Source organism: Kogia breviceps, chromosome 10, assembly GCF_026419965.1.
Source record: "Kogia breviceps isolate mKogBre1 chromosome 10, mKogBre1 haplotype 1, whole genome shotgun sequence".
In the NCBI taxonomy this organism is placed as follows: domain Eukaryota; kingdom Metazoa; phylum Chordata; class Mammalia; order Artiodactyla; family Physeteridae; genus Kogia; species Kogia breviceps.
Window position 1 is genome coordinate 7,219,119 of NC_081319.1, and position 20,611 is coordinate 7,239,729.

Here is a 20,611-nt window from a genome sequence, read left to right on the forward strand (position 1 = left end):
ACACATACTAGTTTGAATCCTACATACACATAGTCCTTTGAAGCTCCAGGTATTTGGTTTTTTTTAACCCAACAGATCATCAGTTTCTAAGGGTTCAACCCAATGAAATCACTTGCGTTTTGAACAAGTGGTAAGCTATGAAGCTAATGTTCAATTTGGTGATTCTTCTCAAAACCCCTGATTGACACAGTGACCTTGACTGGGTTAAATTCCATCAAAAGATACAACACTAAAAAAAAAAAAAAAAAAAGAAAAAGAAAAGATACAACACTAGAAGTCAATAAATAAGCCATGATATCTCATTCTCTACACCTTTTTTTCTCCTGAGACTCCGGGGCATAATTCTGCTCCAGGGCCAGCGAAAACAAAACGCATTCATAATTGTACAATCAAGTATTTTAATTTAGCCCACCCTTGACCAGCCCAAAGAGCTTCTGAGATACCACGACATCTTTGTTCAACATACAGCATACAAGTAAATTACTTCCACTTTATTCATGGTGGAGAATAGGACACAGAAAGGTTGGGTACCTTATTCAGCATCAGGCAAAAATCGCTAATGACTGGGCTCCTTCAAGTGGCCCGTCCTCTACTTAGTACAACAGCCTACCTTTTTAAAGAGTAAGATGGAACATCAGTACCTGGCAGGGTGATGTTTGCAAAAATAGGCTGGCCGTCAACATTGAGAGATGGCACAAACAGCTCAGTCTGGTTGACCAGAAGCCCATCAGATGTCCCAGCATCTCGGAAGAGCCAAAGATGACCTGTTAAGACAAGCAAAGGTTGAGGAGCCACACAACCATTTCCTTCATCTCCTCTCACCCTAACACTGAAGATATCTGCCTCTCATTCTGCTTAAATACCACACAAAGCCATTCCAATAATGTTATTTTATTTAGTACTCACAAAAGATCCAGGTAAAGATGAGAAAAAAAGGTCTGAAAATGCCAAGTGACTTGCTCAAGGCACCAGGGACAGTAAGGAAAAGGGCAAGTATTCTAGCGAGGCTCCAAAACCCAGGCCCTTTCTGCTATTTTGGTGCAAAAGCAAAGTATGGGAATTGCAAATCACACCACAGGCTGCAAACTAAAAGGAGAGAAAAGGTCACCAACTCCTCAGAACTGTGCTTCTCAAAAACAAGAAGATACAAAAGCATCACGTTGAAAGAAAAAAGCCAGACAGAAAAGGGTACATTCTGTAGAAAGAGATAAAATTAGTCAATGGTGTGAAAAATCAGAAGAGTGAAAAGGGGTAGGAGAGAACTTTCTGGGGTGACGAAAATATTCTAATCTGTAACTTGATCTAGGTGTTGTCAAAACCCATCAAACCCTAAGATATTTGTATTTTACTCTATGTAAATTATACCTGAATTTAAGAAATAAACACATCTTACGCAAAAAAAAAAAAAAAAGAGAGAGAGAGGCATTTGGAAGGAGACAAAATCCCAGGGCTAAGATTCTGTTTGAGGAGGGAGGAGGTTGCCTCAGAATAAAAAACAGCATGTGTTCCTGGGGCATAAATTTACTTCAAGATTTGGTGGGAAAATCTAAGAAATGTAAAGAAGGAAGTAACTTTTTTTTCCTGCAGTAACATATACATAACATAAAATTGACTATTAACCATTTTTAAGTGTACAGTTTAGTATCGATAACATTAAGCACATTCATGTGGTAATTTTTTTTAATGTTTATATTAAATCAGGCACAGATAAATTTTGGAGAAGAATACAAAATTCCCACAATTTCCTAGATAGAATAGGAGACTACAGAAATGAAATGCCTGGAAGAACTGTGTTCTTCCTCATTTAATATTAGCAGAACTTCGGTGTAAAAGTTTGAAGAGCATTATTGTGTACGCCACCTTCAAGGAAAAAAGATCCATGAGGATCCTCCGAGGAAGGTAGTGAAAATTTAGCAAGCATCAACTTCTCTTCTTGAAAACCAAGGGAAAATTACTGCCACTTTATGCAGTAAGGCCTAGACAGCCCCTACCTGGGTATTACAAGTTTCCTAACTGCTACCAGTACTCTTCCCCCTCCAAACCACTCTGCAACCTGGGTAAGCTTTTCAGTATTAAATCGGGCAGTGTCATTTGCCTGCTTAAAAACTTTCAGTGGCCCCCATTTCCCTAGGGGTAAGATCACCTTTCAGACTTCCTCTCCCACCATTCCATACCCTCTCCCCTTTCCCAGGCTCCAGGTGTTAGCGCATGCTTTTCACTCTGCCTACAGCTCTCCACTCCTGCCTTGGGTTAGTAAGACCCCATTCATCCTGCAGGATTCCCTTTCTTCTCTGGGAAGTTCCAACTCAAAGCACACACCCCTCCCTTTCACTGAGCAGGTGACCTGCTGCGCTCCGTTCCTCTGGTACCAATTATTAGCAACTATGACACTGGCTTGTTCTTAACGACTTATGCATTTGTCTCGTCTCCCCCACTGGACCGCGATCTCCATGAAGGCAGGGACCCTACGCGGACGTGGCCCACAGGGCACATCAGAGAATGTGGGATTCTCCCATTCACGGACTGAAAAAATGGGCGTGAGGCATGGAATACACGTGGCGTCGATCATCAAATGCAAATTATGCACTCTTAAAAGAAGAATGCTCTGTCACTAGCTGCGTCTACTTGGATCTGTCACAACCTCTTGGGGGCGTCAGTTCCTCGAGGGTAAAATGGGGATAATAATGACAACAGCACCTGCCTCCCCGGATGGGGCGGGAATTCGGTGAGATCGAGCAACCGTTATCGTTGTTATCAGGCCTAGAGCGCTGGGCAGCGCGCTGGGCACAGCTCAGCACCGGGCTCATTGCGGTCAGGACAAGGGGGCGGCGCGGCCGGGCGCGACAGGGCGACCCCGGCCCGCCTACCTCGGTAGCTATGGATGCGGCGGCCGGTGCCGGGGGGCAGCGTCGGGTAGGGCTGCGGCTCGCCGTCGAAGTTGAGCCACACGGGCAGCACCACGCGCGGGCTGCGGTTGCAGAAGATGACCTGGGACGGCTCGCGAGTGTTCACTGAGCGCAGCATCGGCCGCGGCCGCCCAGCCTCCATCTCCTGCTGGGAGCCGGGCTCCTCCGGGTGGGACCCTTCCGGGACGCGCTCCGCGCCCGCCTGCTCCGCGCCGGCCTCTGCCTCTTCCGCGTTCCCCGCCCTCCGGAGCATTACCTCCAGGAGCCAAAACTACGCGGGCCTCGCCGCCTCGGGATTCGCGGGCCGCGCGGGGCGGGGCGGGGCGTGCGTGCGCGTCCCTGGCAGGCGTGCGTGCAGTTTTCGCGCGCTCTCGGTGGGGGATGGAACACAGCCCGGAAGCTGGCCGGCTTGAGGCCGTGCGCATGCGCAGATGGATCCCCTGACGATTGAGGGTCAGGCTTTCGCGGAAGCGGGCGTTGGCGATAGGCCGTCCTGTCCCAGGGTTGCCCGTGTAAATTGGATTCTCGTACCTCTCGTACGTTTCTGACACAGCGTTTCTTTCGTTTCATTCATTGTTTTAAGACCTTCATGGTTTTTGCCATATTCTCCCTACCTTCTGCGCTATTATTTATTTACTAATTTTTTCATCGATCAAGTTTGTTTTGTCTCAATTTTGGATCACAAAATTTGAGTTTTGTACAGAAAAGTAGGATAAAGTGAAATTTTCCCATTCCCCCCAGCCGCCTAGAAAGAGTCCCTGTAGGCAACAGGTATCATGGTTTTTTGTCCTTCCTTTCAAAGTTATTCTATGCATACGCAAGCAATTAAACACATTTGAGAAGAAATTTCATATCACTACCATCAATGGAAATTCTTTATCATTTGCCATAGAAGAATACGGTGGAACTAAGTTAAAGAAAACAAAACAACAGTAACTAGACTTTGTTCTCTGTAAAGGCTCTGAGCCTGCGTTCTGTTGGTTCAAAAGTCAGCCAAGTGTTAAATGTTAGATACCGAATGTTAGTTGTCAAACCAACTTCCTTCCCCGTGGACATAATCAGAAAGATTAAAGGAAACTGAAGAGGAAATAAACTTTCACAATTCAGTCTGTGTGCCCTCTGAAATTCACACCCACCCGGGTTCTCATTCCAGGTTTAGCTTCAGGTATGACATGTCTCTGAGCCTTTAATTGCTCATCTTTGACACTGGCATTTTAAAGAAGTACCTATGTCATAGGAGTGTGGATTAAGTGGAAAAGTGTTCAGTGCCTAGCACATAGCAAGCACTCTGCAAATGGCAGCAGTTACTATTTATAAAGATGAGTTAAAAACACTGTCTCTCTCTACCCTCAAAATGCTACTGGGCTACTGGGAAAGCACAGGACATGTAGACTGTTTTGTTTTTTTAATTGTGGTTGATGTAGGACATGTAGTTTTATTATTGGTTATACCAGTAAAAGAGCAAGTGGAAGGTGACTAGCTGATCTGAAAAGAACCAGGTAAATCTTCATTAACCCCAGGAGGGGTTAACGTCTGAGATGAACTTTGAATAAAGCCTAAGAGTTCTCCCTTCCCAACTCCCATCATACAAATATCTAGCCCGGGTGTCGGATCAGGCATCATGCCCATCGGGCGACTAGGCAGACCCCGCAGCAGGCACTGATGCCCCTATCCAGTGTGCTTCTCATTGACTAAACTCACTGCCTCCAAGCCCGGGACTCCTACAGTCCTACCACTTACTGAAAACTCACCTGGTGGCCCAGGCCAAGAAGGAACACATGCTTATGCCCACAGACCAGCACTGTGCCCCTAACATTTAAAAGAAATAGCAGGCAGAAGGGAGCAAATAGGCTTTTCTGGTTTTGTTTTTGGCTGCACTCCTAGACAGCTCTTCTCAGTCAAATCCACAAGGAAAGGGGTTTAGGTTTATGATTTCCATCCATCTGAGCAAGCTCTTTCTCAGTTTCTTTGGCTGCCTGACATGAAAGCAAACCCTTCTCCACAGACTACATTGGAGAATGGCAACACCATTAAAAATAGGGAAAACTTACTGAGGGAAAATGAAATAAACGGGGGAAAGAGCTATCGAATTATATGCATAGTGTGATGACATTTATGTAAAATGTGTCATTTCCTCAGCCTACCCCATTTTCTAGAGTATAGTTTTATTACCTTTATAATGAAAACAACGAAATCAATCCTCCCCCAGCTTTTATTGAGATATAATAGACCTAAATCAATTGTTAAGAGGCATGAAGAGGGAAAAAATAACCAGACCTACTATGTGCAAAGCACTATGGTAAAAATTTGAGAAATGAGATGTTTATTTATGAAAGATTAAAACTACAAAGTTTAAACACTCCTTTCTTCCTTCATTCTGAGACTGAGGGCCTATTAGGTGCCAGGTGCTGTGCTAAGTGTTGAGAATACTGCAGATAAGTCATGCCTTCACAGCACTTCAATGAGGGTCCCATAATCATCACACAAATAAAAACAAAGTTGCAGTTACCGCTAGTGCAACAAAGGAGAGACACATGGTGCTAGGTAAACCTGAAGAAAGATGGTACCTGAGCCCCTGAAATTAAATTTCAGTGACCTGAAATAGACTCAACATGGAGAAGCTCAGAAATAGAGTTCAGAGGGTTTCATTTTAGTCAAAGATGAACTTCAAGGAGAAAGAATAAATCTATCAAATGCAAGGCACTCTACTAAGCATTCCACATTCATGAAAGCCATGTCATTATCTCCACTTTAATGCTAAGGAAACTGAAGGGGTCATAAGGGTATAAAGGGAGTGGTCAGAGGAGAGTGCTGGATTAGAGAGGCTCATCATCTGGTGCCTTTGAGAAAATGATGGTATGAGTGAATCTAAGGAGTCGGACAAATCTACAAAGGAACTAACACCCGGAACCTAGGTAATTCTCCTCTGGGCTGTCCTTGACAGCACAGTATACAAAGAGATGGCACATCCTAATGGCCTCCAGCAGGATTAAGTGACCAGCAGTGACACAGACCGCCAGTTTTATTGAACATTAACGTGGAAATATTTGTGGAGGAAAACCTGAGAAAGACAGGGCCTTCTGTTCATCAAATCCCAATGGCTCAGAGCCATCATAATTCTCAGGATTCATGCAAACATACTCTTACTCCCAGGATAGTGAGGTGGAACATACCAGTTTAATAGGACAGAAATGTCTACATCCCTAAAATGAAAGCAGTTGCTGAGATAAACGCAGGCCTTAACAGTGACATTGCATCACTGCAAATGTTTACAAATATCATTTAAGAGGAAGGAAAACATATTTATGGTACTCTAAGTAAAAATAAAGCTACAGGCTATATTGTTCTTAGAGTACATTTTCCACTATTGAAAACCAAACAAGTAGACAGAAAAAGAAAATGTAACCCAAGTGTTTTAAAACAGCTGGTGATTTTTTTTTTTTTCCCTTCTACTTTGCTGCCTTTTCAAAAATTTTCTTTTAGGGGACTTCCCTGATGGCGCAGTGGTTAAGAATCCACCTGCCAATGCAGGGGAAAAGGGTTCCATCCCTGGTCTGGGAAGATCCCACATGCCGCGGAGCAACTAAGCCTGTGCACCACAACTACTGAGCCTGCGCGCTAGAGCCCGCTACCCACAACTACTGAAGCCCACGTGCCTAGAGCCCATACTCCGCAACAAGAGAAGACACCACGATGAGAAGCACGTGCACCACAACGAAGAGTAGACCATGCTCGCCACAACTAGAGAAAGCCCGTGCGCAGTAGCAAAGACGCAATGCAGCCAATAAATAAATAAATTTATAAAAGAAAAGTTTTCTTTTAGGATATATTTCACCTTGTTTATACTTTGACCAATCAAAAACTACAAAGATGTACAATAATAAAGCAAACACTGATAATCTTACCATATAAAATAAACAACACATTGTCATTTATTTACTTTTTAAAGTTAAGACAACATAAATGATGAGGCTAAAATACCCTTTGACTTCCACCCTGGTCCCATTTCCCTCCTTCCTCCTCAGAGGCAATAACAACCATGAGTTAGATATGTATCTAACCAGGCTTTTTTTTTTTTTTCTAAATTTATTTTGAATTTCCAGAGTTCACTCTTTTTGGTGGATAGAGGTGTTTTGACAAAATGCACAGTCATGTAACCATCAGGACAATCAAAATACAGAACAATCCACCCTCTCCCACCCACCAAAGAGAATGTGATGAAACCCTACCCCCAGGCTTAAGTCTTGGCAACCACTGACCCATCAGTCCTCCATCCCTATAGCTCTGCCTTTTCCATGTCATACAATGGGATCACACAGCATGTAGCGTTTTGAGTCTGGCTTTTCACTTAGCATGGTGCATTCGAGATTCATCCATGTTGTAGAATGTATCAAGTTTATTTCTTTCCATCACCAAGTGGTACGCCACTATGCATTCACCAGTTAAGTGACATTGAGCAATCATGAATAAAACTCCTATAAGCATCTGCATACAGGTTTTGCTTGTGTGTGTCCATAAGTTTTCACTTCTCTTAGGTGAGACTCATCTAGGGATGAGATTGCTGAGACATACAGTAAGTGCATGTTTAACTTCGTGAGAAATTGCTAAATTGTCTTCCCAGAGTAGTCACAGCATTTTGCATTCCTACCAGCAATGTATGAGTGTTCCAGTCGCTCCACATCCTTGTCTGCACTTATTATTATCAGGATTTTGTTCTTTTTGAAAAATTTTAGCCATTCTAATAGATTGCGTATGGTGGTATCTCGATGAGGTTTTAATTTTTATTTCCTAATGACTAATAATGTTGAATGTCATTTCATGAGCTAGTTTGCCATCCTTTTGTCTTTGAAGTATCGGTTCAAATCTTTTGTCGATTTCTTTATTAGCTTCTTTTCTTACTGTTGAGTTTTGATAGTTCTTTTATCCAGGACAATTTTTATTCATGATGGTGAGGTGACTGAGAACAATTTGAATTCAGAAAATCTGGGTATAGTATTTAACCTCTCTGAACTCCTAGTCTCCTTATGGTTCAAATCAAAACAGCTATCCTGGCAACATCTTAATTTTATTATAAAAGGATAAAAGAGATGTTTAAATTTTAAAAACTGAACGATTTAGTAAACACAGATTAAAATGTAAAGTATAACTTTATCGTCATCGGTGAGGGTGAAATGTTAGTGTAACAGAACTCTAAGTACATAAGTTGAAGTGACACACTGGGGACAAAATAAACGGTGGTTTAGCATAACACTGTTTATGGACCAAAATGACCTATGAGCAAAGACGTGTCTAACTTGAGAATAAACTCCCAGTTTCTGGAGCCTGACCAAATAAGGTCTTTCAAAAGAGGGAAACCCAGAGACAGGTAGGGAAAGTGCCAGAGTTGATTAATTCCTTAGGCAAGACTTCCAGAAAATACAACACACAATTCAGTCTTCAGAGAAAGGAAGCTGGAAGAAGTGAAACTTGACAACACAGACATCATTGCAGACAGTGTTTGCCAGACACAGCCAGGAAAACCCCTGAAGCCTTCTTTACCAAAGGAAGGACAGTGAAGAGGCAGGTAAGACTAACATGAGTATGGAACAGCTTAAAAATTATCTAATGGGGCTTCCCTGGTGGCACAGTGGTTAAGAATACGCCTGGCAACCTACCTAAGGAGACAAAAGATCTGTATGCAGAAAATTATAAGACACTGATGAAAGAAATTAAAGATGATACAAATAGATGGAGACATATACCATGTTCTTGGATTGGAAGAATCAACATTGTGAAAATGACTATACTACCCAAAGCAATCTACAGATTCAATGCAATCACTATCAAACTACCAATGGCATTTTTCACAGAACTAGAACAAAAAAATGCACAATTTGTATGGAAACACAAAAGACCCCGAAGAGCCAAAGCAATCTTGAGAAAGAAAAACGGAGCTGGAGGAATCAGGCTCCCTGACTTCAGACTATACTGCAAAGCTACAGTAATCAAGACAGTATGGTACTGACACAAAAACAGAAATATAGATCAATGGAACAGGACAAAGCCCAGAGATAAACCCATGCACATATGGTCACCTTATCTTTGATAAAGGAGGCAAGAATACACAGTGGAGAAATGACAGCCTCTTCAATAAGTGCTGCTGGGAAAACTGCACAGCTACATGTAAAAGAATGTAATTAGAACACTCCCTAACACCATACATAAAAATAAAACTCAAAATGTATTAAAGACCTACATGTAAGGCCAGACACTATCAAACTCTCAGAGGAAAACATAGGCAGAACACTCTATGACACAGATCACAGCAAGATCCTTTTTGACCCACCTCCTAGAGAAATGGAAATAAAAACAAAAATAAACAAATGGGACCTAATGAAACTTAAAAGCTTTTGCACAGCAAAGTAAACCATAAATAAGACGAAAAGACAACGCTCCGAATGGGAGAAAATATTTGCAAATGAAGCAATGACAAAGGATTAATCTCCAAAATTTACAAGCTGCCCATGCAGCTCAATATCAAAAAAAACAAAAAACCCAATCCAAAAATGGGCAGAAGACCTAGACATTTCTCCAAAGAAGATAGATATACAGATTGCCAACAAACACATGAAAGGATGCTCAACATCACTAATCATAAGAGAAATGCAAATCAAAACTACAGTGAGGTATCACCTCACACCAGTCAGAATGGCCAGCATCAAAAAATCTACAAACAATAATTGCTGGAGAGGGTGTGGAGAAAAGGGAACCCTCTTGCACTGTTGGTGGGAATGTAAATTGATACAGTCACTATGGAGAACAGTATGGAGGTTCCTTAAAAAACTACAAATAGAACTACCATATGACCCAGCAATCCCACTACTGGGCATATACCCTGAGAAAACCATAAATCAAAAAGAGTCATGTACCACAATATTCACTGCAGCTCCATTTACAATAGCCAGGACATGGAAGTAACCTAAATGTCCATCGACAGATGAACGGATAAAGAAGATACGGCACATATATACAATGGAATATTACTCAGCCATAAAAAGAAACGGAATTGAGTTATTTGTAGTGAGGTGGATGGACCTAGAGTCTGTCATACAGAGTAAGTCAGAAAGAGAAAAACAAATAATGTATGCTAACACATATATATGGAATCTAAAGAAAAAAAAAAAAAAAGGTCATGAAGAACCTAGGGGCAAGATGGGAATAAAGATGCAGACCTACTACAGAATGGACTTGAGGACACAGGGACGGGGAAGGGGGGTAAGCTGGGATGAAATGAGAAAGTGGCATGGACATATATACAGTACCAAATGTAAAACACAGCCAGTGAGAAGCAGCTGCATGGCACAGGAAGATCAGCTGGGTGCTTTGTGACCACCTAGAAGGGTGGGATAGGGAGAGTGGGAGGGAGGGAGACCAAGAGGGAAGAGATATGGGGATATATGTATATGTATAGCTGATTCACTTTGTTATAAAGCAGAAACTAACACACCATTGTAAAGCAATTATACTCCAATAAAGATTTAAAAAAAAAAAAAATCCGCCTTCCAATGCAGGGGACACGGGTTCGAGCCCTGGTCCGGGAAGATCCCACATGCAGTGGAGCAACTAAGCCCGTGCGCCACAACTACTGAGCCTGCGAGCCACAACTACTGAGCCTGCGAGCCACAACTACTGAGCCCACGTGCTGCAACTACTGAAGCCCGCGCGCCTGGAGCCCGTGCTCCACAGCAAGAGAAGCCACCGCAATGAGAAGCCTGGGCACTGCAACGAAGAGTAGCCCCCGCTCACCGCAACTAGAGAAAGCCCGCGTGCAGCAACGAAGACCTAACACTGCCAAAAAGTATATATATATATATATATATATATATAAAATAAATTTATATTTTAAAAAAATTATCTAATAGCACTGAAGTAGGAACTAGAAATTAGTTTTAGATGTGGTTATACCACACTCGGGAGCGGAACGGTGAGAGCAGTGTGAGGCAGGCAGGTCTAGGGCCAAAGTCCAGCACCTTGCCTTACTTTGTATGACTCTGGACAAGTTTCAGCCTCTCTAAAGAACTGCATGGAGGTAAGAACGCCTACTTCTTAGGGCTTGAGGACTAAATGAAATAGAGCAGACAAAGCACTTAGCACATCTAGCACGTGGTAACATTCAATAAGTTACAGACATTACTAGTTACATATCCGTGAGCGAGCCGAGGCTCATTTTAGAAAGGGGGTATTAACAGTTACACAGGAAAGCACTCTGATACCTCAAAGTGCCAGGTAAGCAGGAGGAGTTACCACTACTGGAGGAGGTTAGGCTCACTGGTTCCCACGCCAGTTGCCCTCCTTACAACCAGCAGCTTACCATTAGCAACATGGTATTCAGGGACCTAACTTTTTTAGAAATATTACTTTGATATCAACAAATTAACAGAATGTCTATAGGACCATAAAAAAAAATCATTTTCACGACATCTAAGGGTTTTTCTGGCTTCTATAGAGTATCACCACTTTTGCCTCTATTACTATCTTGTTAAAGTCCTCGCACATAGTAGGAACTTAGTAAGTATCTGTTAAACTGACTGCAGAGCACCGGATAATCTAAAACTTGAACTTTACAAGTACTTATTTATCTCAGAAAGGATAGAGAAGATATTACGAATAATGAACTCAAGCGATTGTTAAATCACCTCAGATGAGCTCGATAAGTTGAAAAAGAGCACTTACCAAAGTAAAGGAGGTCACTATTGCCTCCACTGTAATACCACATTTTTAAGTGAAGGTACTACTTAAAATGGTCTTCCAAAGCTCGAAGCACGGATCTAAGCTCAGATGTGACAATGCAAAGCAGCTTGAGCTCTGCCAAGTCAGCTCAATTGCTATTTACTGAAGACCTGCCTTTTGCAAGGTACCAGCTGAGCAACACAGGCAAAGGCACTGATGTATACTGTACGATGCAGACACTAAGGCAGAAAACAAGATCAAACCCAGGGCTGAAGTGCAGTATTAGTATGGCAGGATGGGAGGGACTGAGAAAAGGAACAGGGCAGCACTGAATGAAAAGTAAAGTTAGGAAAACTTTAGGGAGGAGGCTCAGCTTAAGCTAGACCTTGAGTGGCAAGTAAGATTTGAATAGGGAGAAATGACTTCTACATGACTAAAATGAAAATTCTAAATGGGGGTTAAGCCTTTAGGAGTGGGTTGGCACAAGTTTATAGCAGGCTTTGATGCTAGAAGGAAAAGCTTTAGACTATTCTGTTTAAATGATTTGCTTTTCAAAAAGAAGTAGACATTTAGCTTATACCTTATAAAACTAATAGTCTGCCCTGGATTGCAGTTAAATTGTGTAGATGCTGGTATTTCAATAGACTGTAAGCATCACGCCTGATTCAACACTGTATATTTTATTGGAGCATAAAGTGCCTACATACTAAGTACTTGGTAAATGTCCACTGATGACCAAACGATTCCCAGGATGAATTAGCGCAAGGTCCAAATACGGGGGCTCCAGCTGGCAAGCCACCTAGGGTTTGATCAAACAGCTACATCTGAAAGTTTGCTGTTAGAATAAGAATCCCACACATCCGATTTCTGTGGAATACGTGAGCCCCATCTCTAGCTCCTCTCCCCACCAATCACAGCAGTCACATAAAGTTGAGGAGTTTATTAGGGAAATATGAGAGATAAAGACACCCCAAGCGAGAGAAAGAAAACTCTGAAAATGTCCCTTTTCAAGCCAAATGCGGGCCTGAACTTGACCTCCCCCAAAGGACAAGAAACTGGTGGGTTAGCAACAACATTCTCTGGCAGCCACCTTGCCAGGGCACCTCAGCCAGGACTGCTTCTGACCCCCGGCCAAAGGTGGGGAGGAGACAAAGACCGTTTACAGAATCAATGCAGAGGCAATGAGAGCTGCAAGGAAAGGCTGAGAGAGAGAGAAAGAGAGAGGTGGGGAGGACCTTGACAGAGTCCCAGCTTTTGGCTCTTAGCGCCTCAAATATGTTGACAAGTAGTTCTACAAAACGTCACTGAAGAAGTAGAATGCCTAATGCTGTTTCTGAGAGGTCCCCTGGACTCCTCCCCACACGCCACATCACACTGCTGGGTGTACATGGCAGAGCCCAAAGGCCACATTTTTGAAAAAAAGAAAAACAAAAATAAGCCCTGTTGCTCTTTAAGGAGAGAGGAAGGAGCTGAAGGCTGCTGGGGCCTTTCCCACGAGGTTCTGCGTTCTGTAAAAGCAACTTCCCAGCAGCAGCATGGCACAGTTCTAGGTGAGGGTCTCACCTTTTGTCACCTGTCAAAGGAAAATTGACAATCAGATAAATTCAAAAGCATTAGAGGGGTCTAAAAAAAAAAAAAAAAAAGTCTCCTTTTCTATCCTAGGTAGCTGGGAGTGGTGGAAAAGATGACAGCTTCAGAGTCCCAGAAAGCTGGTTTAAATTCAGGCAAGGTAGTTAACTTCTCTAAGCCCGTCTCTGCTTCCAGGTTTTTTCAGCAACAAGTGGAAAGGTGCTTTCTCTCTGGCACAGCCACGCCCGCCTCATGAGGAAGGCCCATCATACTCACCCTTGCTTCAATGTACTCTATTCTCCGTTCAAGAGCTGTCAATTTCTCGTTTAGTGTTGCGAGTCTTGAACGACAAGACATATCTGGTAAAAGAAGACTGACGTTCAGGATTAATGCCATTCCAGACACAAACACACACACAGCCCCTAAGATGAAGAGGACGAATGATACATCATGCAGAGCACAGATAAGAAGGGCAAGTGGGCAAAACAAGGCCGTGGGAGGATAAGGTGAGAAGTATCTTAGGAGCACAGCTGCTTAGAGAGGATCTGCCTAACTTCCTACCAAATGTGGCAGGCAGAGAATAATGCCGCCTCGCCCCCCCACCAAGATGTCCACGCTCTAATCCCCAGAACCTGTGAATATGTATCCTACAGGCAAAGGGACTTTGCACATGTGATTGAAGTTAAGGACCTTAAGATCTTGGATTATCCAGACGGGCCCCATCTAATCACAAATCCATACATGGAAGAGAGAAAGGCAGAAGAAAGGTGGAAGAAGAGATTCAAAGTGTGAGAGGGACTCAACCTGCCACTGTTGGCTTTGAAGATGGAGGGAGGTGGCCATAAACCAAGGGATGCAAGTGACCTTTAGAAGCTGGGCGTGGTCCTTAGCTGACAGCCAGCAAGGAAACAGGGACCTTAGTCTCACAGCTGCAAGAAACTGAATTCTGCCAACAACCTACGGGCAAGGAAGCAGCTCCTCTTCTGGAGCCTCCAGCCCTGCTGACATTGCATTGTGATTTCAGCCCAGTGAACCAGTGTTGGACTTCTGATCTACACAACTGTAGGATAATAAATGTATGTGGTTTAAGCCACTATATTTGTGTTAATCTGTTACGGTAGCAACAGAAAAGAGAAAACTAATACAGCAAGGCTGTACAGATGGCCATTTGCTAATGGGCAAACCAAGAGTTTCAAGAGAGGGGAAATGACAAGAGGAAGAAAATAATCTCAATAGGGAAAAAAAGCAGAGGCCAAGGAGGCAGCAGACCCTGAGGAGGAGGGAAGGTGTGGTGTTTCTGAGCTCACGGAAGCCAGCTCACTGCTGCTGCTCTAAGGGCGCTTGATGTCCCATCAGCACCTGCACAGGCCTTTCAGAACAAGAGAAAACTTGGAGAACATCAAATACCCTGTGGATCCCACCTTTCATCTGCAAAAAATTCCTTTCCTTCCCCTACCTTTTCCAATCTCTTTTACCACCTCACCCAAAAGGAAACCTAGATTTGCCCTAAAATACCTTTCCCCCTGCCAACTTCTCTGACACAAATCACTTGGCTACCCTTCCTCCAGCTGTTTGCAACATCCGGGAGAAAAAGGTTTCCTGGCGCGCTAATTACTCCCACACTCCTCCCAAAACTGTTCTTCAGTCATCTCTCGATAATCCTCACTTCTGAAGTTTAAAATATCGGCTCTCCGAGACACTCTCCCACCCAGTGATCTAACACTTAGCTCACACCCCTCCTTTTAATCTCTTCCCTGGATGTTAGGCAAAAGCGCTTCAGCAACCAATTTAACAAATCTTGCCCACCCTGATGTTGCCTTGACTTTCATTTCATCAAGTCCAAATCTTACTCATCTCGCCCTTTTTTTTTTTTTTTTTTTTTTGCGGGCTTCTCACTGTTGTGGCCTCTCCCGTTGCGGAGCACAGGCTCCGGACGCGCAGGCTCAGCGGCCATGGCTCACGGGCCCAGCCGCTCAGCGGCATGTGGGATCTTCCCGGACCGGGGCACGAACCCGTGTCCCCTGCATCGGCAGGCGGATTCTCAACCACTGCGCCACCAGGGAAGCCCCGCCCTTTTAAACATTCTCCTTCAAGTCAGTTCAAAGTGGACCTCTGAGAGGTCTTTGCTGAATGGATATAATTCTCCCTCTTCTGTAAGGATTTGCCTATTCCGGACACTGTTCGCTCTTCTTTTTTTTTTTTTTTTTTTTTTTTTTTTTAAATCTGCTAGTGCTGCTGCTTCTAATTCCCAGGTCCAGCTTGAGTAGAGCCACTTCAGCACCCTCCTTTTCCCGGATACACTGCCACTGCCAGGACTGCTCAACAGGACCTAATCTCTTTTCAGCCTGGTTTTTAGAAGCTCAAAGGCACATGGCGTATGCTATTCAGTAAGAGCATGAATGTTATCACCGACAACCTGTCTTTTCCCATAAAAACGTCTGCCACAATGAAGGGGCAAGGTGGTGAGAGGGAGGGTTCCTTCCTGGATGGCTGTTCTGTTCTAGCTCTGTCAATCTGGTGATGAATCAGAATCCAAGAACAGCACTATGTTACTGGCCTGCATGGATAAGCACTGTTGAAAATTTAAAATGTTGAACTCTAGAAACTTCAGTCGTATTTCAGACCCCATTAAATACATACCGATTCAAACAACATGCCGGGAAACCATGCGGCAGCCGGACAAATGTGAAACCACAATGCATTTATATGTACATTATCACCAGACTGTAATGGAAAAGGCCAGCCGTCCTCATCAGGGTGCCTGATGGTGTGCATACATTACCACCGCTAACAAATGCCAGTTACCAGACAACTTGTCTGAACTCTTACCGCACGTAACCTTAGCCTACAAAAATCAACACTGTCTTTCTCTTAAGTTCTTATTTCTCCAACAAAATTATAAACTTCCTAGGAGTGGCTATGTCCGTTTATTCTTATTTATCCCTTTCTCACAGTACCTCATGCACAGCTGGAGTCACAAGAGGCAAGTTGTATTTGTTGGCTACGTATAAGAATTGAGATTTGAAAACAGCCTCATTCTCTTTTTGGGGGTCACATGTCTCTGAACATATTAGCTTTAGAGTCAGAAAAAAAGGTGAAAAAATAAAGAGCTATCATCTTTAACAATCTATTTGTAGAAACGTCATCAATTCAAAGTACAGAAGAGGCCCAGTGTTAGGATGTTAGCGCTCCATCATGATCTGTGTGTCCTCAGGTTCAGGTGGTCCTCCAATGCTGAAAGGGTAAACCACAAAGAGATCAAAATTCTACTCACGCCAACTGGAATCCCAGGGTAAAAGCTGTTCGGAATCATTAAGTATCCTGGAAGAACAGTTCCCTCCCTAAAGCACATGCCCTACACAACCTCTCTGCGGTCTGGGTGAGAATTATAGGTCTGCTGCCATTTTCCAAAAGCTATAGATGCCCCCTCAAAGTAAACGCCTGCTAAATCTTTGCACCACCAAATCACATTATAAACACAATATAAAGCCCCCCCCCCCAGATACATGTCAGAACTGAGGAGTCATGCTAAGGGCTTAGAAAGGGAAAATAACATCCCACACTCACTCATGCTGAGTCATCCAATGCCAAGACAACACACTCAAGTCTATCCTTATGATTTATCCAGTTTCTCAGCCTGGTGGTCTTTGTCCAAACTCTTTTATCGTGATATCGTCAATCTTCAGGAACTTGCCTCAGGTATACCTAACTGCTAAGATAAATTGCTTTAACTTTTAATAGTGCTTCCTAATTGTTCTTACTTGTAACTAATTGTTCTTTTCTTTAAAAGGACTAAATCCACTTTCTAAAATCTTCAAAAACCACCTAGTAATTACTCCAAACGGTTAGGCCATTATCCTCACCTTAAAGGAGAATAACGGCCTAAGCCAAGGGATGCCATTTCTTCCAGCTCCTGAAGAATGGAATCCTATGCGTCTATTTCCTTGGTCTAGGACTTGCTGGAAATTTTGAAGAAAAAAAAAAAAAAAAGTCTTTATTCTCTATCTGATCATAAAATGGGACTCACAGGCAGTTGCTAAAATCTCACAACAGGTATTTCCTTGCTTATAAAGCAAGAAAAGAGACATTTCTCCTCCGCAATCCTAAGCTCAAACTCCTTAATTTTCGGTTAGTTCCAAGACTCACCCACTAAAACTTCAGTAATATGTCAAGAAGTTTTATGTCAGAGATAAATGTATGTTTATTATATGCTTAATAATATGATTCCATGCTCAGAAACGAAGTTATTACATTACCTGGATCCAAACTGGGGGAGGTGAGATGCTAGATCACTTTAAAATTTTGAACAACAGCACCAGTTTAACTTGTTATTTTAGATGATTTATTTATTTATTTATTTTTATTGATTTATTTATTGCAGTACGCGGGCCTCTCACTGCTGTGGCCTCTCCCGGTGCGGAGCACAGGCTCCGGACGCACAGGCTCAGCGGCCACGGCTCACGGGCCCAGCCGCTCCGCGGCACATGGGATCTTCCCGGACCGGGGCACGAACCCGTGTCCCCTGCATCGGCAGGCGGACTCTCAACCACTGCGCCACCAGGGAAGCCCTAGATGCTTTATTTATTGAACTGACATTCTTAATACTCTGGATATTCTGTGTCTACGTATCAGATACTAACTCCTATCAGATCAATGAAGCCTTTTGCTTCTGGTTTTAAAAGTAAAAACTCTCCACGTCAGTTATCTGTCCAACTACTTTCCACTGCCTCTCCAGACTAAGCCAAAGTGTCAAAGCTGTGACCCTGTCATCACTCCATACCTCCCGGAGCATGGAACATTTTGTTTTCTCTTATCTGGCTCTGCCTCTGAGGGAATGTTATGAGTAAAGAATGCCCTAAAGAACCCCTAATAATAGTTTAGCTGTCTAAGGACGCAGGAGAGACAATTATGAGAACTAACATCAAAATAGTTTGTATAGGACTTAAAACATAATTTCAGGATACATGAGATCTATGACTTCTTGACTACCATTCCCTACTACAAACTCTATACTAAGTTATACGTGTGAATTTGTATCACTGACATATAATTTATACTATTCTCATCTCTCATTAATACTACCTTCACCCTCATTCCCCGAGTGAGGAAATCCATCACACCAAGTCACACTGTATGTGAATATATTAAAACAAAAACAATGTTCTGCTTTGTTCTGAAGTTGTCCTTATTTCATCTCCAAGGCAGAAATTCTTTCAATGCAGGAAATGGTTCTTATTCTGTGTCCCCCACAGAACCTGAGAGAGCCTTGTACTCAGATCTAGTTTCTCTTGCTGATGCTTTCTGACAAGACTCCTGCCCTGTCACCTTTATCCTCCTTAGGACTTGTCAGTTCTCTAGCTAGAAAACAATTCCTTTTGAAATCTTTTTGAATACATCGGAGTCCCCTCCTTAATCTTAATCGCTTAATGTTGCTGAAAGACCAGAAGCACACCAGTTGGAAAAAGATCACTAGACGTCATCCCCACACCTTGTGATGACATAGGAAGTCTACCCAGTGTTCAGTTCTCTCAAAGAAACACTTGGAGAACATGAGGTAGGGGGGTCTCTGCTAGGGGCCTGCCGTCCAGAAGGATGTGGAACAATGCGGAGAGAATTTTAAACTGTCACGAGCAGGCCTAGGAAAGATTTTGCGAGAAGCAGACAAAACACCCACTGTCGGCTAGTGACTAGCAATGCAGGGATGTCCACGGCCTGACGCGATGTGTACCTTACTCGGCCCTCATCCGCTGCCACTCAGCACAACGCGCGCGGAGACAGGAAGGAACCCACAGGAGGGGCCGGAGGGGCGACTAAGAGGCTCGGAGCTCAAGGGTTTCGACTCGATCCGGAAGGAGATGGGCAACCGTCGTCTTTACAAGGCAGTGACACACCCATGCTGCGTTCCGAGCGCCAAGTGGGGACTGGAAGCGAAGCACAGAGGAAGAAGGGAGGCGACTGAAGAAAAGAAGCAGACGATGGATGGGGCTGCCTGACGTATCCGGGAGAAAGAAAGACTTGTTAATGGATCCGGGGTGAAGGCAAGCCGATGAGCTCAGCGTGGGGCAGGAACCCCTCACAGGGACTGCCCAGTGGAGGCCGGGGGTCAGGGCGAGAGGGGGAAGGTGCGGCCTGAAGGAGGAAGCGAAAACCAGCAGGAGCCCCAGGCTCCCCGAGTCCCCTTCAACGCTTCTCAGAGCCCTCCCTCAGCAGGCCTCCCTCCTCCCAGCCTCCCCCTGCTCGCCAGCTGACCGAACGAGTTGAGAAAGTCTGCGATTTTCTTGATGCTGCTGGTGATGACCTCAATGTACTCCCGGTTCGCCCAGTCCTGGTGAATCTCCCGTTGCACGGGATCCTCTTGGCCCGCCATGGCTGCAGTCTAAGGAAGCGCGACTGCGCAGGCGCCTCGACCCTCCAGGCCGCCGGTGCGCCTGCGCCGCCAGCCCACACCGGTCCCGGGGCACCCACGAATCCGCGGGCCTTGTGGTGCGCCTGCGCATTTTCACGTCCTCGCTGGCCTCTTCGCTCTGCTCCCACGCCCCTGAAGACTGTCGCCTCCAGGCCGGGGAGAAGAATGGAGTGCGCACGCGCCGAAGTCCTACCCCCACCACCCCCACCCCATCCCCCGCCCCACCGCTACCACCACCTCTTCTCCGGAGGTTACGGTCGATGGCGACGGAGCATGGACCCGGATCACCCCTTCCCTCGGGTGCACCAAACTAAGCTTGCGGTCTGCCAATTAAACCACATTAAATACAAATCATTTTTTAAATGCCTTTTAACAACACAACATGAGGTCCCACCTTACAATTCTCAAATGAACAAAACGTTATTTTTTTTTTAACGATAATACTCAGTGTTGAATAGGCTGAGGGGAAATTGGTAAACTCGTAAATAGCTGGTCACACTGTAAACTGGCACAAACCCTTCAGAAGGAAATTTGTAAATTGTTAGCAAGAGCTGTAAAACTTTTCAAAGTTTTTAACCTAGGTATTAACAAAATTATTGAAAAAGAAAAAACACTTTATACACAAAGGTGTTCTTTGAGGCATTATGTGTTTTCAAAAAATAAATCTCAACAGTTGGGGAATGGCTAAATATTGGTATGGCCACTTAGAGCAATATTATGCAGTCATATAAATGCTAATTATGAAAAACTGTGGCAACATAACGGAGATGATAAATGAAAGGTAAAACAAAATGCATGGTTTTTTTTTTTTTAATTGCAACTAGGCAAAAATTATGTCTGCTTGAGGACAAGAAGGATATACTAAAAAATGTCAATATCTGGTTAGTTAAGGTAGTGGAATTATGGGCAATTTTATTTTTGTTTCAGGGAATACTTACAATCTCGTTTGTACAGTAAATGCCTTTTATTTTTTAAAAAGTGATGCTGAACAGTCAGATTTCTTCTAGCAGTAGCTGAGAAG

At 43.7% G+C, this 20,611-nt stretch overlaps 2 protein-coding genes across 4 annotated transcripts in view; both read right to left on the reverse strand.

The window, feature by feature from the left end:
* VHL (von Hippel-Lindau tumor suppressor) overlaps window positions 1-3,289 on the reverse strand; it is a 77,268-nt gene extending 73,979 nt beyond the window's left edge. Inside the window, exons 1-2 of one of the 3 annotated variants that reach the window (XM_067043454.1) lie at window positions 2,868-3,211; window positions 642-764 (exon numbers count right to left, since the gene is read on the reverse strand). In XM_067043454.1, coding sequence (XP_066899555.1) covers window positions 642-764; window positions 2,868-3,159 — 415 coding nt within the window. In that variant the 5' untranslated portion in view covers window positions 3,160-3,211. Of the gene's footprint in view, window positions 1-641; window positions 765-2,867 lie in introns of all 3 variants that reach the window. The other 2 variants (XM_067043456.1, XM_059077706.2) reach the window with 2 other exon arrangements.
* A 9,251-nt stretch (window positions 3,290-12,540) lies between these two features.
* BRK1 (BRICK1 subunit of SCAR/WAVE actin nucleating complex) lies at window positions 12,541-19,610 on the reverse strand. Its single transcript, XM_059077714.2, has 3 exons — window positions 19,434-19,610; window positions 13,461-13,543; window positions 12,541-13,188 (listed from the first exon to the last, which is right to left on the reverse strand). The coding sequence occupies exons 1-3, from the start codon at window positions 19,549-19,551 to the stop codon at window positions 13,162-13,164; spliced, it is 228 nt and encodes a 75-aa protein (XP_058933697.1). The 5' UTR covers window positions 19,552-19,610; the 3' UTR covers window positions 12,541-13,161.
* Window positions 19,611-20,611: the final 1,001 nt, after the last annotated feature.